This window comes from Zootoca vivipara, chromosome 7, assembly GCF_965207765.1.
Source record: "Zootoca vivipara chromosome 7, rZooViv2.hap1.1, whole genome shotgun sequence".
Classification (NCBI taxonomy): Eukaryota; Metazoa; Chordata; class Lepidosauria; order Squamata; family Lacertidae; genus Zootoca; species Zootoca vivipara.
Window position 1 is genome coordinate 48,260,509 of NC_142590.1, and position 22,664 is coordinate 48,283,172.

Below are 22,664 nucleotides of genomic sequence, written 5' to 3' on the forward strand. Positions count from 1 at the left end.
CCTCCACAGACCATGGCAACCATTAGCCAATCTGGGCTCGGTACGAGTGTTTCTGAGACCAATAGCACGACGGCATCGCGAGAAGTTGATTGGCCGGCGAGCCGCAGCGCGTACGGCGTGACGTTCAACGCATGCGCGGGGCGACAGTGGCTTGTGAAACCGGGTACTGTGCTGACAGGGCCTCAGCCATCCCCGGCCTAGCGTGGGGGCTCGAACTCGGACCTGCAACTTCCGTGCCCCGCGTGCGCTCAGTTCTTTTCCGGTGCAGCCGCCGCCGCCGCCGCCAACATGTTTCTCACTCGCTCGGAGTACGACAGGTAAGTGCGGGTAGGATGTGAGGGAGCGCGGCCTGCGCCTAGTCAGGGGCTGAGTCACTGCGGGGCGGCCTGCCTGCTTCAGCCTTCGGGTGCCGGTGAGAGGCGCCTTCCCTCCCTCTGGCTCCGCCCTCCCCCTGCGAGGGTCCATGGAGGCCGGGGGTGCGGGTGGCCTTCGGAAGTCTCTGCTCCCCTCGAGAGACTGAAGCGCCTCGGGCCAGCCGAAGGGCTTGAGAACAGTCGCCTAACCCACCTCCTGCCAGAGAGGAGATCGCGGGAAGCGCTATCATCACGCTTGCTTGTGCTGCTCAGCAGAAGCCCGTTACAGTAGCAAGTCGCAAGTTGAGGGAAGCAACCCCGCTCTCCTCTTCTGGGCTTCCCTTTTCTCCAGTCAGGTGGGAGTGGAGGACATACATTTATGAAGGCTAAATTGGAAAATTCTGTCCTGCAGAAGTAATGCACCTACTACATCAGTAATGCAATGAGTGTTACTGACTCTACACAGGTTTCCAATTATTTTCATTTGTAATGTAGGCTGATCACAACAAACCTCCTCTTCCTGTTGCTCCCCATCCCCTCTGCCTCCAGGTCCAGTTTGTCTTAAATATGCATTCTCAGTGATGGGCAAACATGAGTTGTGAAGGGGCTTGTGTCCCTTAAGTTGTATGCTGTTTAGAAAAACAAAAACAAAGTTAACCTTGTACTTCAATGCTGGCAAAATTCTCGATTGTTCCAATCTATAACTGACAGAACTTGCATTGTGTAATGGTAGCCTTGTATTATCTGAACTGTTGCAGAGGCAAGGCCTCAGAAAGTTTCCTTAGTCATAGTGATGGAGTCTTCAAGCTTTTGCTTTCAGTTGCACCGATTTGACAAAGGTTATGAATGATTCATCATGTTCAATAAACTGAAACTAAACAACACTTCTGTACTTATAAGACAGTGGGCAAATTAACTTATGCAGAACGTCTCAAATTAATTTGTTGAATCTTAGGTAACATCACACAAACAGCTAGCAAATGAATACTGCCCAGTTCCCTGTGATCCTTGGGGATTTACAGTATCACAATTTTCCTTGGGTGCTCACTTTACAAAATAATTTAGTTTTAGTTCATATTTATTTCTGACTCTTAAGACTCTTGAGTGCCAAATTCTGGCTTGAATCTTTTTTTCTTGGAAAATTGGTTGAAAGGTACTTTAGGTACTTTAGGTTTTCCCCAGGTGAGGTTGGTGGCCTCTCATTTATGCAAGGTAACACAGAAAATTTGTGGTTATAGAAATCACAACTCACTTTAAATGATTTATTCTGCCTTTAAAACCCACACTGGCCCTTGGTAGATTTTGGTATAGATGCACAAGCATTGTTCTAGATTATTATTTTTGTTGAAAACTGGAACACTCACTTCCGGGTTTCAGTTGTTTGGGAGCCGATTTGTTTGGGAGCCAAGGCGTTCGGCTTCCAAGGTATGACTGTACTTAAACACTTACACACCTGCCCACTCAGTGAAAGAAGCATACCTAGTTCTTGCTTCTTACAGGATGTAGCACGATTTATTTCTGTTTGTAAACTTCCTGACACTTCCAAGAGTCTGACTCATATTTTTCAGATTGTGATAGTAGGAACACTTACTTTTGAGTTACAATGCATAGGATTATGCTCTGAGTTTACTTTTTTCTTTCAATTTCAGGGGTGTGAACACTTTTTCTCCAGAGGGAAGATTATTCCAGGTGGAATATGCCATTGAAGCTATAAAGGTACAATAAGCATTTGAGTCTCTTCTGTAAATACCACCCCTCAAGTCTGTTGGTGTAATGTGAACAATGGGTTAAATTATACAGTGTTTACCATAGCAACACCAGCAAGCTTAAATGTATGACTTGCTGATTCATTCACTCTCCCATTGGTTCAGGAAATATACCTACATGTAGAGATGGGTATAATAGTCTCTAGCGCAGGCACCCCCAAACTGCGGCCCTCCAGATGTTTTGGCCTACAACTCCCATGATCCCTAGCTAACAGGACCAGTGGTTGGGGAATATGGGAATTGTAGTCCAAAACATCTGGAGGGCCGAAGTTTGGAGATGCCTGCTCTAGCGCATTGCTTTTATTATGGCCTTCTCTGTTGATGTCCTGTCCTGTCCTGTTAGATGATTTGTTTCTATCACTGTCTGACTCAGAATCAGTGAGAGTCAGGGAAAGAGGTTGTGGGTTTTACACAGCAGTTTTAGCTAGCGTGGTGATAGTGTTAATGGATCTCTCTGTACACATGTATCTTGACTGCTATGACCAGAAGAACGGTATATAATAGATAATACAGTAGTGTTTAGCTTTGTCTTATGTCTGGTGACAATAAACACTTAGATACTTTGAATCAATGTTAGGAACTCATATACAGTAAGCTAATCATCAAATGGCACCTTAAACCTAGGTTATGGACACCACCATTTCTATACCACTTCATATTTTAAAGAAAAAATCTCAAAGCGGTTTACAACACATTAAAGCATCAAGTAAAACTATCCAGAATAAAACAAATTCAGGCTTCAGGGAAAATATTTCAGATCCTTCTCTAAGAGACATTTTGCTTTCCCCATATTTATTTACCTATTTAATTTTTATAGCTGCCCCATAGTAATAATATAATAATAACAATTTATTATTTATACCCCACCCATCTGGCTGGGTTTCCCCTGCCACTCTGGGCGGCTTCCAACCGAATATTAAAAACAGTACAGCATCAAACATTAAAAACTTCCCTAAACAGGGCCGCCTTCAGTTGTCTTCTAAATGTAAAATAGTTGTTTATTGCCTTGACGTCTGCCTTGACATAGCAGAAGTACTCTAGGAAGCCCGTGTGGTGTAGTTGTTTAGAGCAGGCATCCCCAAACTGCGCCCTCCAGATATTTTGGCCTACAACTCCCATGATCCCTAGCTAACGGGACCAGTGGTCGGGGAAGATGGGAATTGAAGTCCAAAACATCTGGAGGGCCGAAGTTTGGGGATGCCTGGTTTAGAGTGTTGGACTACGGTAGGACTTGGGAGATCAGGGTTCGTATCCCCACTCGGTCATGAAGCTCACTGGGTGACCTTGGGCCAGGCACAGCCTCTTAACCTACTGTACCTCACAGGGTTATTGTAGGGATTAACGGTGGGGTGTGTGTAAATCATGTAATCCTTGGGATATGAATGTAATAAATAAGCTCTTCTGCTTACCTGCTTAAGAAAGCTGGAGAGGCTAGCCAGCTGAAGATGTCAGTTGCCAACCTGGCATCCAGAGATCTCCACATGGTTGCACTTGGACCTGCTTTGAACTGTGTGAGAGAGGAGTTTTCCCCATAATCAGGGACTCTGGAAGAAGCTGTTCTGCTGAAGACTTTGCTGGGGCTCTCATATACTCTGCTGATAAATCATACTGATTGAAGTGTGGTGAACTACCAACTCCCAGATGGGTGGGATATAAATAATAAATTATCATCATCATCATTATGACTTCCACAAGTCATCAACAAAGTCTGGATGGGTTGAAATGGGGAATCTCAAAGCCAGGGGTCCCCAGACTACGGCCCCCGGGCCGGATGCGGCCCAATTAGCCTCCCAATCCGGCCTGCGACGACCCCCGCCGCCCGCTGCCGCCGCCCGCTCTTACGGCGTGCGGCGCGACGGCGATCTTCAAAATCGGCAAAAAATCGCCGAAAATCCTTTGTGCGCATGCGTATGGTCCTCTCCCGACCCAGAAGAGGTCATTTCCAATGCACTTCCGGGTCGGGGGAGGCCCATACGCATGCGCACAAGCGATTTCCGGTGATTTTTTTCCGACCGTGTGCGTGGGCGCATGCACACGGGCGCGCACTCCCCCGCCCTCCGGCCCGCTGCGCGCGCACTCCCCTGCTCTCCGGCCCGCTGCGCGGCCGGCGCGGCAGGCACCGACCCGAAGCCCGGTAAATCTGGGGAACCCTGCTCAAAGCCATAGCTTCAGAGTGAGGTGTACAATTTGAGCAACTTTATCCAAAGCTTGTGCTGCTTGTTGAGATCACAGAAGTTTAGATGGTACAGACTAAGCAGCTGTGCTTGCTTTGGTTTTGTTGTTGTGCCTAACCTGATGTTCTTTAATTGTATTAATCTGCATAAAATTAGAATTTTTGTAAAATGTTAAACTCATTAAGACTACAATCCTATACATACTTACCTAGAAGGGAGCAGGTCTCATTTAACTGAGTGGAACTTACTTCCAAGGAGACATGAATAGGATTGCACTACAGTATTAAGTTAAGCAATAAAGTTGATGTCTGTATACCTTAGATGACGACTTCTGTGTACAGTACACTTAAATTAAATGGGTACTTCTTTCTATCATGCTTTGCATGCAACTAAATTTTAAGAAATCAGTAATTATTGTCCCTTCTAAGAACAAACGCGATCAGACTTGCTTTGAGCTTTATATGGTAACTAGCCATTCTGGATCCACTAGTCCTTGCAGTGATGGGCTGTACATTTTGTGCTCTGGGCCTTGGAACCAGTACAATATATTTGTGCAGGCTTATTAGAATCAGGACACAACAGTTGTGCATTCATCATTAAGTATCCCACATTTACTCTTCAATATGCTTCCATCATTAAGAAGAGAAGCATTAAAAGATTATGGTAATGACAATTAGAGGTTTTGAGAGTCCAGCAGGGACTCCGTGTTGCCAGAGCAAGCCTTAGCTTTTGCAATCCACATGTCTTCAAACACTGTTCCCAGTTCATTTCTGCTCACTGCATTATCAATAATCCCTGAGTGCTTCTAACTGTGCTATTTTGCAGTTCAGACAGAGAAAATTTAACTTGTAATATCAGTAGAGAGCTTATCTTAGATAAGCCACTGTTTTCTAACTAAAATGTATCTGTATAAAATATTTGCATTGCTTTGCGTAATTATAATTTTTTACAGTAAGCTAAAGACCAGTTCACAACAATACCCATGTTCTTTCTTTGTGTTAAGACATATTTATTCTCACTTTTTTCATACTTCGATTTTGTAATTTAACCCATTTTCAACTGTACTTACTCTTTGTGCCTATTATAAAGTTGTTAGAATTGTTCCCTGTTTTATTTATTTATTTTGTATAAATGAAATAAAAAATCTTTATCAAAGGGGAAAAAACACCTAGATGATTTAGGCCCCAAATACCTGAAAGACCACCACCTTCCCCACAGATTGTCTTAGGTGTGGTTATCTGTGGAGGGGGCGCTCTTGTTTGTTCCACCATTTTCAGAAGTTAGAGGGAGGGATCTGGGAGAGGACATTCTTTGTGTCACTCTCTTAAGTTGTGGAATTCCCTCTCCATAGAGGTGCTCCAGACACCTTAAATTATTTTCAATTGTGTGCTGAAGAGATACCCTTTTACCCTGGCCTTTGACACTTGAGATACATGTTTTAGGACCCCCTCTAGTTGTGCTTGTAATTTGTTTTAAGTATTTTTAATGTTTCATTTTATATTGTTGTAACCCGCCCTGGAACCTTATGGTGAAGGGCAGATAATAATTTGAATAAGAATACAAATGTAAGTAAAACATGATTGTAGTTTTTTCTGATATTCTGAATCTGATTATCACCAGTTATGTACGTTAAGATGTGCATCTCTTAAGTATATAGATCAGATACACTAAATATCAAAGGTGGTTGGTAGCACTAATCTTTTCCTCTTCCTTTCAATTTTTTTAAAAGCTTGGTTCCACAGCGATTGGAATTCAGACAGCAGAAGGGGTTTGCTTGGCTGTGGAGAAGAGGATCACCTCTCCACTTATGGAACCCAGCAGTATTGAGAAAATTGTAGAAATAGATGCTCATATAGGTAAGGGTCACAAAATCTCACTTATTTCTACAGTAGATCATGTAGTGTGTGATGCAAGTCTCTTAGTGAGAAATTATCCTGTAATGTACACTACAAAGTTATGTGCAGACTTTATTTGGTGGGGAATTAATATTTAATGGTGGCAGTCACTGGTTTTCCAGGCTCCAGGCCAGCAGGACATAGTTGCAGAAGTAGGAAGCAGCAGCTGTAACTTGCTTCTGGTTGACCTCACTTGTGAAAGTGTGTCCCCAAAATTAGAACTTGGAGGCAGGGAATTGCAATGTAAACGCTTGATCCTGAGCCAGCTTCTGTGCTGGAAGCTCACTGATTGGATCACTAATGTTAGCCTGTCCTCTACTCAAGACAGTTTCTTGCATAGGCACGCACACACCACAGTAGAAAACTAGGGTGTATTCTTAAATACATTACATTTTTATACCTTCCTTTCCTTGTGTTTAATATTAATATCATCTCTTCAGTATGGATTTTTCCCTAGTACACCATTAACTTTTTTACTGTTCACAGACAATTGTCTGTATTTTTAATCAACTCTGAAGATGTAACACTGGTATTTGCATATTTCTAGTAGCACATGAACGCACTGTTAGAAACTGAGGTATGAAAGCTAGGCGCTAAATGGCACCTTAAACCTAAGTTATGGGCACAACTATGGAATGTCTAGGCATGCTTTTTAAATAGTGATAATACAAAGCTGAAAATGAATGACATTCATTTATTCCTTCCCCTGCCCCCCCACCCCCCCATGTATTCTTAAGGGCAGTGCTTTTTTCTGGGGGTACGCAGGGGTACACATATCCCTAAACATTTTGTGAATCTTTGTACTTTTGTCCATGTACTGTATTTATTTTCCCCGATTTGAACTATAAAATGGTGGCTTTCTTGAGTCAAAATGAGAGTACCCCTAAACATGTTTTTAGGAAAAAAGCACTGCTTAAGAGGGTCTCTTCTCTAGTCTTCAGAGAATAGCTGGAAGTGGGGAGGCAGAAAAACTCCACTCTGCAGTTTTAATCTGAAATCTTAGGCACAGTATTGCACCCAGAACTCAGAAACTGCTCACAGTAATGCAATTCCCTGTTGCAAAATGTGCCTAGAACAATAGGAGTTTCGAACATTGCATTAAAGTGATTAACACACTACTCTGTACTATCTATATTTGTGAGCATTTAACTTCTCATGGACATGGGTCTGCTTTGTGTATCTGAGAAACTAATAAGGTTTTAAAATAAAAATAAATACCACTTTGTCAGAAAGCCGAAGGATTCCAAATACAGTTTGGCTTGCGATCTTAAATCTTTGCATTTGCCAGTTAAACCAGAAAAAAATGCAATGCCTATCCAGGGGCTTTGGCCTCTTGGTCAGATTTCAAAGCATGAAAAAAAATTTTTTGATTGAAAATGGGAGTTGACAAAGTGTCTTTATTCAAGGCAGACAAAAGAAAGTACTTCTTCACATGGTGTATAGTTAAACTACGGAGTTCATAGGGATTTTAAGTTGCTTGGGAAATCAAAACTGTTTTTTTACTTCTTGCAAATTGGATCCAAAGCAGACTAAAGCTTGTGTATCTCTTTTTACAGGTTGTGCAATGAGTGGTTTAATAGCTGATGCAAAGACATTAATTGACAAAGCAAGAGTTGAGACACAGGTAACATTTCAATGTTGATCCGTGTTGCATCTCTCCCCTCCTCCTCCTTTTGTTAATGTCAGTCATTTATTAGTAGAACATGGCGACAGAGTTGAATATAGAGCAACCTGAATCTCTGTCCTTATCTAAGGAATAAACAACATTGAAGGTTAACTTTGAAAGGTCAGCATAGGGTTTTCTTGTTCTTCCTTTATCAATATATGATTTCCTGTTTACCCTGAATATTAAAAGAGTCTAAGATGTAACAGGGTACCCTGTCATTGTGTTTTTGGAAGAAGCTTATTTAATATGTAGAAAATACATACACTCTGAAACAATTCAACACTATTCTTGCCCTCTTTGTTCTAGCCAGTGAGCTCCATCATTTTGCCCAGGTGGTGGTATAAATCCTTTCTAGGTAGTTAAGAAAGATTGAGGGGCCTTAATTCCCCTAACTGCATAAGAGTCACCACTCTATGAGTGACTTCTCTGTGGCTGGGATGATGTTTAGATGGTCCAACCAGAAGATGCTGTGGTAGGATTTTTATAATCTCCCAACCTGTATAGGAACTGTTTATGAAAAACAGCTCCCAGTGGCTAGAGAGATCTAAAAACATCCTAAGTAAGTATGTGTTGTAAATCATAGAATCATAGAATTTGTAGAGTTGATGTACAGTATCTCGCCTTCATCAGATAGTTGGGCTATATGATACATAGGTGTTCTAAGAGGAATGGCCAGCTGGTGGCCCATGAATCACATTAATTCTGTACCCAATTCCTTGTGCCTCCCTAATGGCACCACAATGAAATTGGCATGTGAAACTTTTGTGTAATTCTTCCCTGGTAAGCACACTCTCACTTTGTTCTGTTCAGAGATATACACCATTGTTACTTGGGGAACAGTGCTGCCTAGAACAAAAGCCAGTTTTTGAGGACTCTAGTGCATAATTAGAGAAGATGCCCCCTAGCATCCTGAAGTGTCTTCTCAGGATTGGGGTTAGGGACCATTTTAGGATTTTAGCTTCTGGCGGGGGGTGGGGGCGGCGGACGACGACGACAGCATTCTAAGCCCTTCTTAGCCAAGCTGCTTCCATAGAGTGGGGCCAAGGACTAGCTAGCTCTCCAAGCAGAAGAAATTGGCCATTGCTCATTGTAACAGTAAGATCCTTTATTTGATTTGTTGTAACTTTGCTCTGTCTCTCTGTGTGAAAAGTTATAGAGATCAACCTGCTCTTTTGTCTTAGAATCACTGGTTTACATACAATGAAATCATGACTGTAGAGAGTGTGACACAGGCCGTGTCCAACTTAGCATTACAGTTTGGAGAAGAAGATGCTGATCCAGGTGCTATGGTGAGTAGGTGCTTGTGCCAGTTATATTCTGCATGCACATCTTTGGCTTACCCAGTTACTCAGCCATTAAAGTCTTGATCCTTCTGTGATTATGTTCCAGTCAAGGCCATTTGGTGTGGCACTACTCTTTGGAGGAGTCGATGAAAAGGGACCTCAGCTGTAAGTTGCCCGTTACTTCTTTTGCTCTGTTTTCTTTGTACTGTATGTTCAAGTGCAGTGTGTCTACCTCAGGGGTCCCCAGACTTACCGGGCTTCGGGCCGGTGCCCGTCGCGCCGACCGCGCGGCGGGCCGGAGAGCAGGGGAGTGCGCGCGCAGCGGGCCAGAGGGCGGGGGAGTGCGCGCCCGTGCGCATGCGCACACACACACGGTCAGGAAAAAATCGCCGAAAATCGCTTGTGTGCATGCGTATGGGCCTCCCCCGACCCGGAAGTGCATCGGAAATGACTTCTTCCGGGTCGGGAGAGGCCCATACGCATGCGCACAAAGGATTTTCAGCAATTTTTTGCCGATTTTGAAGATCGCTGCCGCGCCGCTCGCCATAAGAGCGGGCGGCAGCGGCGGGGGTCGTCGCGGGCCGGATTGGGCGGCTAATTGGGCCGCATCCGGCCCGGGGGCCGTAGTCTGGGGACCCCTGGTCTACCTGTTGTGCAATTGGTAGGAAATGGGGTACCCTTCTGAAAAGGGGGGGGAGGTATCTGACACCTTGTGAGATACTGTGTCAGTAAATAGGTGGCAATACATTGGATTGATAATGCAAGCTGATTCAGAATATTGCAGCAGCATCCTAGCCATATTATGCTACAGCATCTGTCATAATCACTAAAGTTTGAATAGCGGTGAAAAGCTATTATGCAGGATAGAAACAATAAGTGGCAATATTGTTGATGCAGGGTTGGAGACTATTACCCTGTACAGTAAGCTGCTTTAAAATAAATTTTTCAGTCGGTGCAAACCAGCTACAGTAGTGCAACCATGATTAATTTTGTCACAGTCAAATGTTGGCTTGAGCTACCGCATTCCACTGTAGATATAATAATAATAATAATAATAATAATAATAATAATAATAATAATAATTTATTATTATTTATACCCAGCCATCAGGCCGGGTTAGCCATCAGGCCGGGTTCCCCCAGCCACTCTGGGCAGCTTCCAACAAAATATTAAAATACATAAATCTATCAAACATTAAAAGCTTCCCTATGCCTTATCTATAAGATTGGGGTGAAAGGGCAGTCTACTTGGTTCCTATAGGTATATTCTCAGAGCTGCCTAAGTGGCACATTGTTACACAGAATGTGACACTTGCATAAATCCCAAATGTTTGAACATGTAAACATTCAGAGTGAATAGGGGAGTATGCAAATAATCTTTTCTAAAGTACTAGCAGAACTATTGGTAATATAATATTTGTAGTCTGCTATGACATTCCTTAGGTGGGGTTGGGAGAGCATTTGTAACCAGAAACTCTGTATACTTCAAAGCTCCAAGCTCTTTTTAAAGCAGCAAGCCTTCCTCAGTTTTGTAGAGGAGCTAGCAGTATGAGCAAGGGTTGAGAGCGTGATTAAAACAAAGGGTTACGTGCACTAAAAGATAAGAGAGTTGCAATCTAAAATTGCAAAAAATGTTTATTAAAGTACTGTTTATTGAAGTACTGTTCTTGGGGGACAGGGGGCGGGCTGGTGTGGAGGACTCCCTAGTCCTGAATGGGGTAACTGTGCCCCTGAAGGATCAGGTGTGCAGCCTGGGAGTCATTTTGGACTCACAGCTGTCCATGGAGGCGCAGGTCAATTCTGTATCCAGGGCAGCTGTCTACCAGCTCCATCTACTCATACCCCATTGCCTCTTCTTGTGTAGGTTTCACATGGACCCTTCTGGGACGTTTGTGCAGTGTGATGCAAGAGCAATCGGATCAGCTTCAGAAGGTGCACAAAGCTCTCTGCAAGAAGTTTATCACAAGGTAATAGGATGAGATCTGAAAAAAGCATATCTTGATTTTTTGGTCCCATAAAACACTCTTTGCTGCAGTTCCCTGGTGGAAGAACAGGGGCAAAAGAGACAAGAATGGCATTTCTGCAATTGACACGTGGTCCCTAATATTTCTATTATGAGGGTGTAGTAAAGCAGCTGGTGCCTCCTGATGTAAATGGAGTTCTTTGGGGATAACTTGGTCACCTTTTTGATTGTAGAATGTATACCACATGCATAGAGAGAACCAACAAAAGCAATTAATAACAGTTTTTAGTTGCAATGTACTATGCCCAGTAACTGAACACTACATTTCTTAGTTATAAAGTTATTCTTATAGTAGTAAGTTGTGATCAAGTATGTACAAAGATTTCTATTAATACTTCTCTAACAAAGGATTTATAGCTAATTCCATACCAGCTCTTCATTCTAAACCATTCTGTAGAGCAGTTATTCTATCCAGGCGTTTGTATACAATGTCGTACCAAAAAGAAAGGAAAATTCTTGTGTGCCATTGCAAACTTCTTTTAGCTTTTGCTAAACAAGCAGATTGTTTGCTATATGGAGACAATCTCGGTATAAAGATTTAAAGCAGTCATGTGCACCAATGCTTAGCTTTCATAACTTCTCTTTACAGTCAATGACACTGAAAGAAGCAATCAAGTCATCCCTTGTCATTTTAAAACAAGTTATGGAGGAGAAACTGAATGCAACTAACATTGAGGTATGTGTTTTGCTCTTTTGATAAAGGCAAGCATTTTCCACCTGTGTCTACAGCATGGGGATGACAACAAAGATGTCAGGTGACTTAGATTTGTCACATGTAGGCATTATGTCCCTTAGCTAATACTTGCTTCTTCATAGGGGATTCCATGTCTTTGCATAAGAACATAAGAAGAGCCTGCTGGATCAGGCCAATGGCTTGTCTAGTCCAGCATCCTGTTCTCACAGTACCCAACCAGATGCCCAATTTGAGATGCATCTTTAAAGATCTCATACTTATAATAGCAGCTTTGATAGTTCTGACACTCTTTAGCCTTGAAGTGAGAGTTCTTGCATCCTCTTGCCCAAATAATAGCAGCCCTAACTTCTTAACATCTTGGTGCCTTTTGAGAGGCTCTTTAGAATTGGTCACTACCTTGGTGCTTCTCTCAAGTTCTATAACTGAATTTTATAGAAGCTAGAATGCTCTGATTAAATTGCTGTCGGATTCTGGAAATTCATTTCCTGGCAGGTTTTTTTGAAAGTGAAAACAGAACTCAGAGCATTGTTGTTGTTATATATTTTAATTCCCTGCTTTTTCCCTTGAAGGGACCCAAGGCAGCTAGTTAAAATCTTCTGTGGTGAGGACTTCTAGAAAATGTTTTATACTATCTAGGGGACATGCCTGTTTGCCATCATGCACCTTCTTTAAGAAGGAAGTTTCCTTTGCTCAGCAGTGCTTTCTTGGAACTCAAGTTTTAGATGGAATGAAAATTGTGTGACTTCCAATGACTTTCTGTAATAAGATCTGAAGCAATGGCGAATCTCTAGTATGAGTTTTTAATACAAGTTCAGGGAGCAAGTTCTGTGTGCACTGAGGGAAAATCTTCAGGCTCAGAAGCAATATACATTATTAGAGTTCCAAGATTCAGGGAAGCCCCTATGCATAGAGATCTATGTGTGAGGGCTTCCCTATTAGATGCCCATGCTAAGGTGTGGATGGTGGAAGCAGAGCTGTGGCAGGGAGGGGGGAAGCTATGCAACAACAGGGGGCAGGGTCAAAGGTACAGTACCTTTTTACACACTTTGCCCCTTCTTGTGAGTAATGTGTGATGTGGGTCCTAAGTTTCTAGTATCATGAGAGGGGGAGAAAAAGTTATTTAGTTACACTTTGCACTTTTCTTTAAATCTCTGGTGTCCCCCTTTCGTAGTCTGCCCCTGCAGTTAAAAAGCACAAAATGCTTTTAAGAATGTGCTTCTGATAACATCTAACATGGAGAGGAGGCAGGGAGACTTCTGTATTTTTAATCTTAGCTCTGTGGACTAGAAAGACCATAGCTCATTGGTAGCGCATCTGCTTTGTATGCAGAAAATCCCCCAGTTTGATCCTGAAATTGACAGTTTCCCACCCTTTTTTAAAGGGGTGGAATTACGAACACTGGATTCAAGTGCTTTGGAGAAATGGGTTGCACAGTAAGAGCCAGTACTATTTTTCTAGAAAAAGAGATGCCAGAACTCATGATGAACACCTCCCATGTTTTCTTAGAATGGCAATGGCACTCATCTGAGAGGTGCTGGAACTCAGTTCTGGCAAATTCTAGCTGAAAAAAAGCCCTGATAAGAGCTATCGTGCTCATTTTTATAAAGGAGCAGCTGAACCCAGGCATGTTCAGTAGAGGCTCCTTGGTTTTGCCTCTGCTACAGAGAAATAAAGTACATTAGAAGTTTCACATAGCTGTTCAGGAATCTGGTATGTGTTAGATTGGAACAGTCCATGAGCCAAAAGAGTTCCAACAGTGATGTGTCTGACATGTCTTGTGCTATGTCTTCGTAATGTACATAAGCATATGTAACCTTTTTCCCTGTCCTTGCAGCTTGCAACAGTGCAGCCTGGGAAGAAGTTCCACATGTACACAAAAGAAGAACTTGAAGATGTCATCAAAGATATTTGATGAGGGAGAGAACCTCTCCAAATGCCTCATTCCCTGATCACAGCAAACTGATTCTTCAGTTTTTTTTCCAGTGCCCGTAACTTTATTTCAGCAGCAAGTATGCCTGCTCTTAAACAAAGGCTCAAAATATTTTTTACAGTTTCTGTACATATAAAAGATCTTCAGTAAGAGGAAACTAGAATAAATCATTTTGTTACTCTTATGTCAATTCTTCTATAATAAAAGTTATGGGGTTGGAGGAATGGTTCAACTTGGTGCTGGACCAAACTGGAAACGTTGGGACAAGAAGAGAGTGGAAGTGCAATTTCCCAATGCAAATTCAGGGCTCCCTTCTCTGGTGCCTGTTACAACTATCGTATGATATTTCAGAGTGAGACTCTTAACTTCAGTTGACTGCTTATCCACTTCATTTTTTTTTAAACCAAATCACCTCCCATCCTGGCAACAGTAACAAACATCACTGATACAGTATGCTGTGGGGAAACATTTTAGACCCCCAAATCCCTTTTTCATATTGGAGGATTGCACCTGAGTAAGTAGCACAGTTAAAATATTAACTTTCTGGGCATTTATACTGTTCACTACAGTTAAGATTACTGTACAGTGGGACCTCGGGTTGAGGACGTAATCCGTGATGGAGGCACGTCTGCAACCTGCAGCGTTTGCAAGCTGAAGTGCTGTGTCTGCGCAGGCGCGATTTTAGCACTTCTGTGCATGCGCGAGCGGCGAAACCCGGAAGTAACCCATTCCGGTACTTTCAGGTTTCCCCGTGGTCCGCAACCCAAAAACACGTAACCTGAAGCAAACGTAACATGAGGCATGACTGTATAGTACTTCACTTAACACGGGGCAATTTTCTGTTACCTTTCTAATCTAACATTACTGTGCTGAGCTGTCTTCCTTTTCTGGGCAGCATTCATAATCAAACTCCCAGACACATAGCCTTCAAAATCCACTTCTGGAGCTCCATTTCTAGACACTCAAATGGCATAGCTCCCTCGTGTGGGAACACATGTTCTTAATGAGTCAACAGAATTTAGCTGCTAGTGAATTGATCTCTCTTGCACCTTGTATCTTCCTATGGGAGAGGATATCCTTCTATCCTAGATAAGAACTGAATTGTCAGATAAATAGGCCTGCTGATTTCATTTTTAAAAGTTTAACAAACTATCTGGTCTGACTTGCTTTTTAGATATTTGATACTGTGGCCAACTGGCTTTATTTTCACTTTAGAACAGGAGTGCGTGGTAACTTTGTGCCATGCCCTTGTTCATTTCTTTTTGTTGTTCCAATGCATATTAGCAAGGCTAGAGTAATCTAAGCTGTTGCGAGAACAAACAATGTGATATCAAACAGGTTGGGTAAAATGGGAAGTTATAGGATTACTCATTCACGAAAGTTAAAAATTGTCTGTCCCATTTAACAGCTTGGCAGGCAATATTTGCCTAGCAGTCATTGGTGCTTATAAAAATATTTTGCCAGTAATGAGAGCTGTAATTGCATCCTGAACACAGTATTGCAAAGATTAACACAGAAATGATTGTGTGTGCCCTAAGTGGCTATACTTTGGCTGAGCAGAAGTTAATGGTCTTAATGAGCAATAAGCAGAAAAAGGACAGGCCTATGTTGGGCTAGATAATGACCCACATAGCAGGTGGCTAGTCTGTGCCTTCTGCTTATCTATAAGAATGGATACATCACAGGATAAGCTTGAATGGGTGCATTTTAAAGCCTTTTTGGAATATAGAACTGCTGTTTTTCATCTAGCGTTTGCTCTGTGCAAAAAACCTTCCCTGGCACTAAAGACAAAGGCTTTTTATATTCTGCTTTAGGCGCTGTTGCTGGTACCAGAGACCATGTGATCATACCATGATTTCTCTCAAACCAAAAAGCAAGACTTTGTTCTCATCGGTCTTTCTGTGAGCGGAAGTGATTCAATTTTTGCCTACTACAGTCAAATCTTGAAAAGTGTGTTTCCTTAGCCCATGAAAGACTCTGAAAGTAAATAATCTGTACTGCAGCTGTAGGTATGCCTGCCTGCACATTTCAAATGCAAACTAACATGGGCAAATAAGGTAGGAGGAGGCTCACTAATTTTTGAAACAATTTTTTTGTCCTTGCTCAGTTTACAAGGTCAAATACTGGACTCTTTAACTGATCTAAATCACATTTTTAATGTGTTCAAGATGCCGAACTTTTCCATGGTGCTTTCTTTCCTCATTTTCCTGGGTCAGCTATTGGTTGCCTACACTGCAGGATAACGTGTACTACTTCCATATCTGCAGGATCTGTTTCACTATATGCTCCAATACACATGGAACATACTATTTTCTTGAGGGTTTCTTGTACCTGCTTTCTATTTTGGCAGCTTTTAGATACATCATACTAGGTGTCCATAGCTGATGCTGACCAAACCAAAACAGCTGTGCCAAATTATGTTTTCTATAGTGTATAGTTTAATTTGGTTGCTTGTACAGATGTATTTATTCTGTAGCCATAGGTTAAAGCAAATACATCTGTTCAATTAGAGACATTTTGGATCATTAGCTGGTTTTTGCACCAGCTGTTGTCGAGAGGTACCAAAATACTTTGGATGTATTGAATATTATTCGAATATATATATATGGCAACTTCCAATTTTTGTGCCCGTGTGCACCCACCATATGCATTACAAGGTAACATGTTGCCAGAATTGCACACCTATAGTCTATGACTTTAGATGTTAAGGATCCGTGTTTCAAAGTGACCATCCTACAAAATATAAAGTATGAAAAGCGGCTATTCTAAATAGTGATCTGTGGATACAACCAGCCAACCCCAACTTGGTCCATTAAATTGTGGCTCACAACATACAGTAACTTGGGTGTGACATGTCTGGGTGCAACAAAGCAGTCCCTGAACTGTAATTTCATGCATTGTCTTCTTTAGAAGGCTGACAGATATTTTCAAAGATAATTGTAATCTTGGTTCTTCGTTCTTTTGCAGTCTCTTGCTTTTCTGGTGATACTGTTTCAGGAACATTTTTAAATCCTTATTTTAAAAAAGCCATTTTCTGATTTCCTAACAGTTCTGGATTATTATTATTATTATTATTATTATTATTATTATTGCTGCTGCTACTACTACTTAATTAACTTACTAAACAGTTCTGCTAGTGCAAGCACTTTTGGCTTTACAATGGAACTTCCCTCTCCCTCCATGGCCCCTAAATCTGTTTTAGGAGGTTGGGGGGGGGCACAACAGAAGTGCTACAGTAGTAGAACTATGTAATTAATATTTCCTTTGCAACTCAAGGTTCTCTAAGGTGACTTTACTTAATGCAATAGAGTACAATGGCATTGCAGCTGAAGTTTTTCCTAACTTTTCCAGTATACATTACATCCTTTCCCCCCAAGACTGCCTCCAGTGAACTGTTGAGTAAAGGCAGTTTGTTCCTGGTTGTGTGCTTCTTTCTCCATACACCTCCCCACCCTAGGACTCCAGATTCAGCAGCTGTACTTACCTGGTACATTATATAATTGCGTGTTTCTTTTTGGGGGCAAGTGATCAATATCCTCAGAAGATTACCATCCTATAGCATGGCCACTTGCAACCCTGATAGGTTTGGAGATTTGGTTGGCAAAGTTCTTATTGTCCAAATTATTTGTCTCTAGTGTTGACATTCAGAATATACAACTGTTTTCTTTGGTTAATTTCCACTCTCTTTTTGTCCATAATGCTTTGTAATACTTTTTGTGAAATAACTATACACTATTTCAGCAACTTGTGGTTCTTGCATGTAGGTGTCAACTCTTCCCCCTCTCCCATGAATTCATGTTGCAATGCTTCTGTTATGTGCTGGTTTCCTGTTCATACTTTGAAGCCTTTGCTTTCTAGCTATAATTTGACACTTGTTAACCCATTGCTTGCTAGGAGGGCTGCAGTGTTGTTGGGTCTTCAGTTGTGTAGAAGAAAGGAGGGTCAAAGTAGAGTCTGTAGATTCTTCATCTGGCTATCCAACTCCTTAGCAGCACCATACTTCCATTCCTACAAACAAGACGACCTAGTAGATAAAGGTTCAATGAAGGCATCTCATGGAGTCTGTGCCTTGGTTTCCTGTGTGACTTGGATTAAGAATACCTCACTGTCCAGCCCATTAAAAACAGTAATCGAGAATGCAAGGATTTATCATTTCTGAAAACTATCCTTAAGTGCTCAGTTTCTAACAACTTTGTTCATATGTAACCTTAAAACTTCATTTTGCCTTTAGTTTGAATTATATATGGTGATCCATGATCCAGCCAAAATCAGCTCTGTTAAGAAAGATTTAATTAAGTATGTACTTTTCCATTGTTATTAATGGAAGTGGAATGTGCTAAACTGTTTTTAACTGAGTGAGGTGTGCTGGCAGTTTACCAATACCATTGTCCTAAAGATCAGGCTTTAGTTATGTGGAGTCACTACTTACGCTACATTTTGTACTTGGTTGCAGAAAATACATATATGCTGCATCATCTGAAGGGCATCTGTGTCATGAACCATTGCTTTTCGTACTCATAACTAGGTGTCTGCCTCCCCTGATACTTTTGTGATGGCTACTTTTGTTAGTAGGACACATTATACCTTCCTCTTCATAAGGAAAAAAACCTTCAGTACTGTGAGAGCAGTATAAGGAACACCATGTGCCTGTGTTGCTCGTTAGCAAAATGCCATAATTGCCGGCTCTATGGCAATGAGGAGTGAAGAGAGAATAAATAATGTATCTTTGCTCTGTTCCAATACTAGGGCTTCGCACATTTAGTCAAGCCATTTCTATCATCAAAAAAGAAAAGGAAAAGGAGGGAGAAAGGGTGTTCAAAATTTACTGGGTGTGCTTTTTTGACTCTGGGATTATGCTTTAACAATACTGCTGAGAGAATGAAGTAAAACAAGCATCATGGAGGAATAAAGAACTTGGATCCTGGATGCACCAAGATAGGATATACTAACTCTCAGAGCAGCAACCCATGTTAAGCTACTGTGGGGAAAAATATACTCTAAAATGCTTGGGGCACTCTAAAAACTATAAAGACACACTAAAAGCACAATCTACCCACTCCAGTCAATGGGATTTACTCCTCAGTAAATGTGTAGGTTTTAAGCCCATGTCTTGCAGTACTGTACATTTTCGGCATATTGGGAAGGATCTAAATATCATTTCTCTTGGTATGCTTTTGTTTTTCAAAAACAAAAGCGAGGTGATTTAACTGCAGAAGAGGATTTCAAACCCAGAATGGCTCACAACCTTGTCCCCCCCCCCCCATGAATCCTTCCCCAAAGGACTATTTGCTTGCCCATATAAGTGGGCAAATGTAACAAATACCAGTATGTGAAAATTAGAAAAAAGTCTCCCTATCTTGGTCTTAATCTCCATCCCAAACGCTCCAAGCCACTCCCAAGAATCCCTAGGACGAAAGCAGCATCGAATTTCCGCCAATTTTTTTTTTAAAGCCTTAGTTCCACCCTCTTCTAACCAATCGGAGCACAGCAGCGAGGAGGCTAAGATTACTCCTAGGAGCTGTAAGGGGAAACGCTGGTAGGCAGCTAGCCAATGGGCAAGGTGCTCTCCAAAGTGGGGTGATGCTGCCCAGCTAGAGAATTAGGAGGAGGAGGCTGGTGTTAGGAGGTAGCCAATGGCCACAGGGGGGTGGGGGCAGGATTGGTTGCTGCGCCGCAATTGGCAGCCCTGTAAACCACTTAGAAAATAGAGGCTGGGGTCGCTGCGCGAATGGGAGAGGAGCTGTCAGAAGAGGCTGCCCGCTGCCTGAAAGGGAGATAAGAGTGCCACCTCCCGCAGCCAATGGCTTCGGCATACCTGAGCGGCGCAGCCCAATCGAGGCGTTGGTGGGCGGGGCGGCGGGGGTGAACCGCCTCCGAGCTCTGAGGAGAGACTTCTGTGGTGGAGGTTGTTGTCGGCGGCAGAGATGGAGCCGTCGGGCTGGATGCGCGCCGGGATCCTCCTGCTGTTGGCGGCCCCGCTCTACGGCCGTGAGCTCCGCTTCGGAGCGGGAGCGCCGCCGCGGGTCCGGCGGTCCGAATCCGAGGGAGTGTGCGGCCCTCGAGACGGCGGCTTTGATTTGGAGGTGCTGGGCAACAGCACCCACCAGGTGAGAAGAGAGGGAGCGGCGAAGGAGGCGCCGGCAAAGGCGGGCGCGGCGGGGGGGGGGTGTTGCTCTGGCCGGTGATGAGGGAGGCAGGTGAGGGACGCGGAATGGAGCTTGACGCAGGTGCGGGGAGGGAGACGCACCTGAGACAGCGTCAGCCTTGGCCTCGCCTCGGCGCCCCAGAACTCTCGCGGTCGGGTCAAAGGCGGCGCCTCTGAACATGTGCAGAGTGTGTTTCGCTGACAACCGCGTAAGATACGGCAGCAGCAGGCAGCAGTTTTTCCTGTTCCCAGGCCGGTTGACAACGTTGCTTAAAAGGAGGGTTGAACCCAGCCACCTCTCGCTGAAGAAATAGGCAGCATTAAGAAGCTTGAGTGTGCCTGTTTGTGCTGGAGTGAGGTGATGATGCAGGTCATATGTGGAAAGGTGGAGAGAGAGAGCCACACCTGTAGAAGTGAGAGTGTAGAATGGCCAGGTAGTTGTGTAAGGACGAGAAGGACTGGTGCATAGGGATGGTGAAGCAGGACAGATGGAGAAACGATGCAAAAGGAATGGGTGGACTCTCCTCTGCTAGCACCACTTTCACCAAATCAAATGAGCAACCTCAAGACTGTTTTGAGGCTTAAAATGTGGAAGATGCTGATCACTGGCCTCCTCTGCCTCATTTGGTTTGGTCCTGAGAGCATTTCCCCTCACATTTGTGGGACCTTCATAGCTGAGAATCATTGACATTCACAGGCTAGTTTACAACACTGCACACAGCCACTGCATTTTGTGTTAAAAGCTGATGTATGCTGTGTTCAGTATACGAAGCTGACATTCATGTGACCAGCTGCAGTTGCATGGCAGGAAGTTTCTAGAGTTTGACACCAACCCATTTCCCCAAAGCTCACTGCTATACATGTGAACGAGCCCTAAATTGGTGTGTTTAGAATGGGTGGAACTTTTTCTGAAGGGGTTCTGCAGCAAATATTCATTGGCTACCCTGCAAAAATCTGCCTCTGTTAGTTTTGTAGTCTGTTGCACAATGATTCCCTTCAGAATAAACAAGTTCTGCTTGATAGTCTGCATTTAGTGACTACATAAATCAGGGCATACTGGTGCATAAACAGTTCACCTGAATCTACCAGGTATGGACTTGGCGTACAAATTAACCAGTATTTACTGTGCTAACGTAAAAGCTGCTGAAAGTGGATTTAGGGTTGACATGGTAAAATTCATTTGAATTGTTAGTTGAGCTTATGCTGAAACACTCATACAACTGCTTCACTGAGTGATGAGTATTGCATAACTCTCATTGTAGCAATTGGCTTGTGAATTGCCCCTGACTTGGAGGAAGAATGATGTAGGAGATGGATGTTAATCAAATAATATGGCTTTGTTGCCTCTAAGTATAAGTAATATGGCTGGGGCTGTTCCCTGTTATATCAACCTGCCCAAATTGGACTCTATAATATCTGGATGAAACAGAAATGTGTGTTCCCTTGTCATGTGTCTCAAAAAGGGAGTATTGCTGTACTTTACTAATCCCTACCAGCCAGCTGCTCTCAGAGAAAGTTTATTGGTGGTGTGAGTCAAGGGCGTACCCACCACGGGGCAAGTTAGGGCAGCTGCCCTACTCTAGAAGCCAGCTGCCCTTTCCCCTTTCCATAACCCATCGCACTTTCTCCTCTCCCCCTCCCACTATCGAGCTGCAAAAGCGGTGGGGTGTAAACGTAAGAGACGGAGGGAAACAGCGCACCCGGGGGATGGGGCGAGCTGCCCAGAGGGGCGACCAGTGCCGTGGGCAGGGGGGCAGGAGGGGGCAATTGCCCCCCCCAGAAGCAAAAGGCTAAGGGGCGCAGCGTGGCAGCCCCAGGCTCCGGCTCCCAGCGCAAAGCTCCAGAGGCGCGAGGGGAGCGTAAGCGGAGGAGCGCTAAGCGGGAGCGGGGAGTGTAAGTGGAGGAGGCAGCCACAGGCTCGCGTTCCCCGCGCACCTCTGGAGCTTCGCGCCGGGAACGGGAGCTTGGGGCCGCCTCCTCGGAAGACCTGGGAGGTGCGGAGGAGGCAGCCCCAGGCTTGCGTTCCCCGCGCGCCTCTGGAGCTTCGCGCCGGGAACAAGAGCCTGGGGCTGCCTCCTCAGAAGAGCTGGGAGGACGCAGGCCACGTAGCCCCGCCCATATTCCCACTGTGGCCCCTCCCCTCCCGCCCCTTGCCCCCGCCCCTTGCCCCCCCCTAATTTTGATCCTGGGTACGCCCCTGGTGTGAGTGGCAATTAACTCAAACCAATTTCCTCATTCCTTTAACCAATCATGTCTTACTACAACAACCTTAGAATCTTCAAGTTAACTTTACAGCCTTTTCGTTAAGAAAGAAAGTAGTTACTGGTTATTCCCCCCCCCCCCTGTTCTCATTACTTTCTTAACTATGCATCACCATTTATTTTTTCTTGGCTGACTATGCATTTCTTAAAACTGAATGCTGGAAAAAAAACAAGTTTCTGCTTCCTTTCTCTTTTTCCTGCTTTACATTTTCTTCTGCTTGGTAGGTCTACTATTTCTTATATCCCTCAAGCTTGTAATTTTGGTGTTGCTTTGGAGTCTTAATTTCTCTCCCAGTGCTCACTGAGCTGCTAAATTTCATGGGTTTTATCTTGGTAATATTTATAATATTAACAATTATCTCTGTCTTGATGCAACCAATAATTTTGTGTTCACTCTTGTTATCTCTTTCTTTAATAAGTTGCAACACCTTTTGCTTAGGCCTCCTCTCTCAAATCTTTCTTTTGTTAAACTCAC

At 43.4% G+C, this 22,664-nt stretch overlaps 2 protein-coding genes across 4 annotated transcripts in view; both read left to right on the forward strand.

Moving 5' to 3' along the window:
• Nucleotides 1-139: 139 nt before the first annotated feature.
• On the forward strand, nucleotides 140-13,967 carry PSMA5 (proteasome 20S subunit alpha 5). 2 transcript variants are annotated; one of them, XM_035123620.3, is made up of 9 exons: nucleotides 140-317; nucleotides 2,003-2,069; nucleotides 6,023-6,149; nucleotides 7,745-7,812; nucleotides 9,036-9,143; nucleotides 9,244-9,302; nucleotides 11,001-11,103; nucleotides 11,749-11,835; nucleotides 13,688-13,967. In XM_035123620.3, the coding sequence occupies exons 1-9, from the start codon at nucleotides 289-291 to the stop codon at nucleotides 13,763-13,765; spliced, it is 726 nt and encodes a 241-aa protein (XP_034979511.1). In that variant the 5' UTR covers nucleotides 140-288; the 3' UTR covers nucleotides 13,766-13,967. The 2 variants fall into 2 exon arrangements, with proteins under 2 accessions (XP_034979511.1, XP_088530261.1); XM_088674135.1 differs by lacking the exons at nucleotides 140-317; nucleotides 2,003-2,069 and adding an exon at nucleotides 3,768-3,863 and having other exon boundaries at nucleotides 4,286-6,149.
• A 5,679-nt stretch (nucleotides 13,968-19,646) lies between these two features.
• The window catches only part of SORT1 (sortilin 1), a 58,975-nt gene continuing 55,957 nt past the window's right edge, over nucleotides 19,647-22,664 (forward strand). For both annotated transcript variants that reach the window (XM_035121786.3, XM_035121787.3), the window contains exon 1: nucleotides 19,647-19,890. In XM_035121786.3, coding sequence (XP_034977677.3) covers nucleotides 19,708-19,890 — 183 coding nt within the window. In that variant the 5' untranslated portion in view covers nucleotides 19,647-19,707. The remainder of the gene's footprint in view (nucleotides 19,891-22,664) is intronic.

Excerpts from the sequence above, each read along its gene's own strand:
- PSMA5 (XM_035123620.3), top strand. The coding sequence starts at position 289 with ATGTTTCTCACTCGCTCGGAGTACGACAG. Across the intron at positions 318-2,002 it reads ACTCGCTCGGAGTACGACAG|GGGTGTGAACACTTTTTCTC; the intron begins GTAAGTGCGGGT and ends TTTCAATTTCAG. Across the intron at positions 2,070-6,022 it reads ATGCCATTGAAGCTATAAAG|CTTGGTTCCACAGCGATTGG; the intron begins GTACAATAAGCA and ends TTTTTTTAAAAG.